Source organism: Sinocyclocheilus anshuiensis, unplaced genomic scaffold (assembly GCF_001515605.1).
Source record: "Sinocyclocheilus anshuiensis isolate Anshui unplaced genomic scaffold, SAMN03320099.WGS_v1.1 scaffold416, whole genome shotgun sequence".
In the NCBI taxonomy this organism is placed as follows: domain Eukaryota; kingdom Metazoa; phylum Chordata; class Actinopteri; order Cypriniformes; family Cyprinidae; genus Sinocyclocheilus; species Sinocyclocheilus anshuiensis.
Genome location: NW_015554105.1, coordinates 604,410 through 606,028, shown reverse-complemented (window position 1 = coordinate 606,028; position 1,619 = coordinate 604,410). Strand labels below are relative to the sequence as shown.

Sequence of the window (1,619 nt, the reverse complement as noted above, 5' to 3'; positions counted from 1 at the left end):
TCCGGCTGGACAGGGCATCACAGTATGTGAGGGGCGTAACATTTCCATCACACGCTTGAGGTATTCGGCCAATCACAACGCACTGGATAGCTGGCCAATCAGAGCACACCTTGCTTTTCAGAACGATGAGCTTTGTAAAAATCGGCACGTTTCAGAAAGGCGGGGCATAGAGGAGAAACAATAATGTACAGTATGTGGAAAATAATGTTTTTTAACCTTAAACCGCATAAACACATTTCATTACACTAAATACACAAAATGATGTTCTTTTTAGCAGCATCATATGACCCCTTTAATAGACTCTAAAATTCTAAAATGATTCAGTTAAATTGAGTTATCACTCAATAGTGTTCATGCCTCTTTAAATGGCTTCAATATAGGTGGCAACTTTATGTTAGTAGTTTGTAGTGTAGCCAACTACGTTTCAAAAGAGTTCGAAGCTACAAACTTCTAATAATTTAAAGTAGTTAAACTAAATTATTAGAATCTTGTAGATCTGAAAGATAGTGTTTCAAAGTACTTCAACACTGGTTTTACATCAAGTACTGTGACACATGTGGCGCCTTGTTTTCGTCATACTGGATGAAGTAGCAGAGACAATTTGACAGTTTTATTATGGAGCGTTTGTAATTTTCTGAGGAAACTGACTGGATAGAGTTCACAGTAATTTGTACCTCCTGATTTCCTGTGAGAAATCGGACTGAAATGTGAACATTTTTTAGCCGAATTGTGTTTAGCAGCGGAGTTACTCAAAACCGCTCAGAAGTTTAATTGCATTTCCATATGTCCGTGTGTGTGTGTGTCGTTCTCTGTGAATTGGGTTAAGGATATTTTCAAGGTCACACACCAAGAACAGGCAACTAAATCCCACCCAAGAGTTCAACAATCACCCTCAACGGTCCATTAAAACATCTCAGATGTGTTCTGGTCATTACGTTCATACACAGAGCGCTCGATTCTGGTCTGGGCTGTCAGTGTGTTGTACTTTGTGGTTACTAAACACAACTGGTGACACTGAAAGTTCACCGTTTGAAAGTTATTGTTTTGAGCCCTTAAAGGGCCCTCGTGTCATTTCAAATCTATCTCAATGTTTTAGTTTGTCCATACAATAGAATTAAATGGTAACCAAAATTGGTGGGTTACCAGCATTCTTTGAAATATCTTCTTTTGTGTTTCACAAAAGAAAGAAAGCAATACATGTTTGAAGCGACATGAGCGTGATTAAATAATACCAGAAAATTCATTTTTCAGTTTCACAGTATTTTGTATTTTTTGTACTTAGATCTTATGAAATTTTGTGTATTTTCAGGTTCATGAGATATTTGACTGTACTGACTGTGATAAAAAGTTCATCTCCACGAATCAGTTGAAGCGACACATGATCACACACTCTGGTAAAGAACATGCACTCACATACAAATAATTCCAACTGTAAAAACTAGTATACTAAGATGGTGTTGGTTTGTTATTTGTAACGTGTGTGTAGAAAAGCGTCCGTACACCTGTGACATCTGCAGCCGAAGCTTTAAGCGTCTGGATCAGGCCACTGCTCACAAGATCATCCACAGTGAGGATAAACCGTACAAGTGTAAGCTGTGCTGGAAGGAGTTCGCCCACCG

General features: G+C 38.4%; 1 protein-coding gene across 1 annotated transcript in view; it reads left to right on the top strand.

Moving 5' to 3' along the window:
* The window catches only part of LOC107669703 (PR domain zinc finger protein 5-like), a 96,911-nt gene that overhangs the window by 38,413 nt on the left and 56,879 nt on the right, over positions 1 to 1,619 (top strand). The window contains exons 9-10 of the mRNA XM_016462055.1: positions 1,310 to 1,394; positions 1,487 to 1,619. The exon at positions 1,487 to 1,619 is cut by the window's right edge and continues 20 nt beyond it. Coding sequence (XP_016317541.1) covers positions 1,310 to 1,394; positions 1,487 to 1,619 — 218 coding nt within the window. The remainder of the gene's footprint in view (positions 1 to 1,309; positions 1,395 to 1,486) is intronic.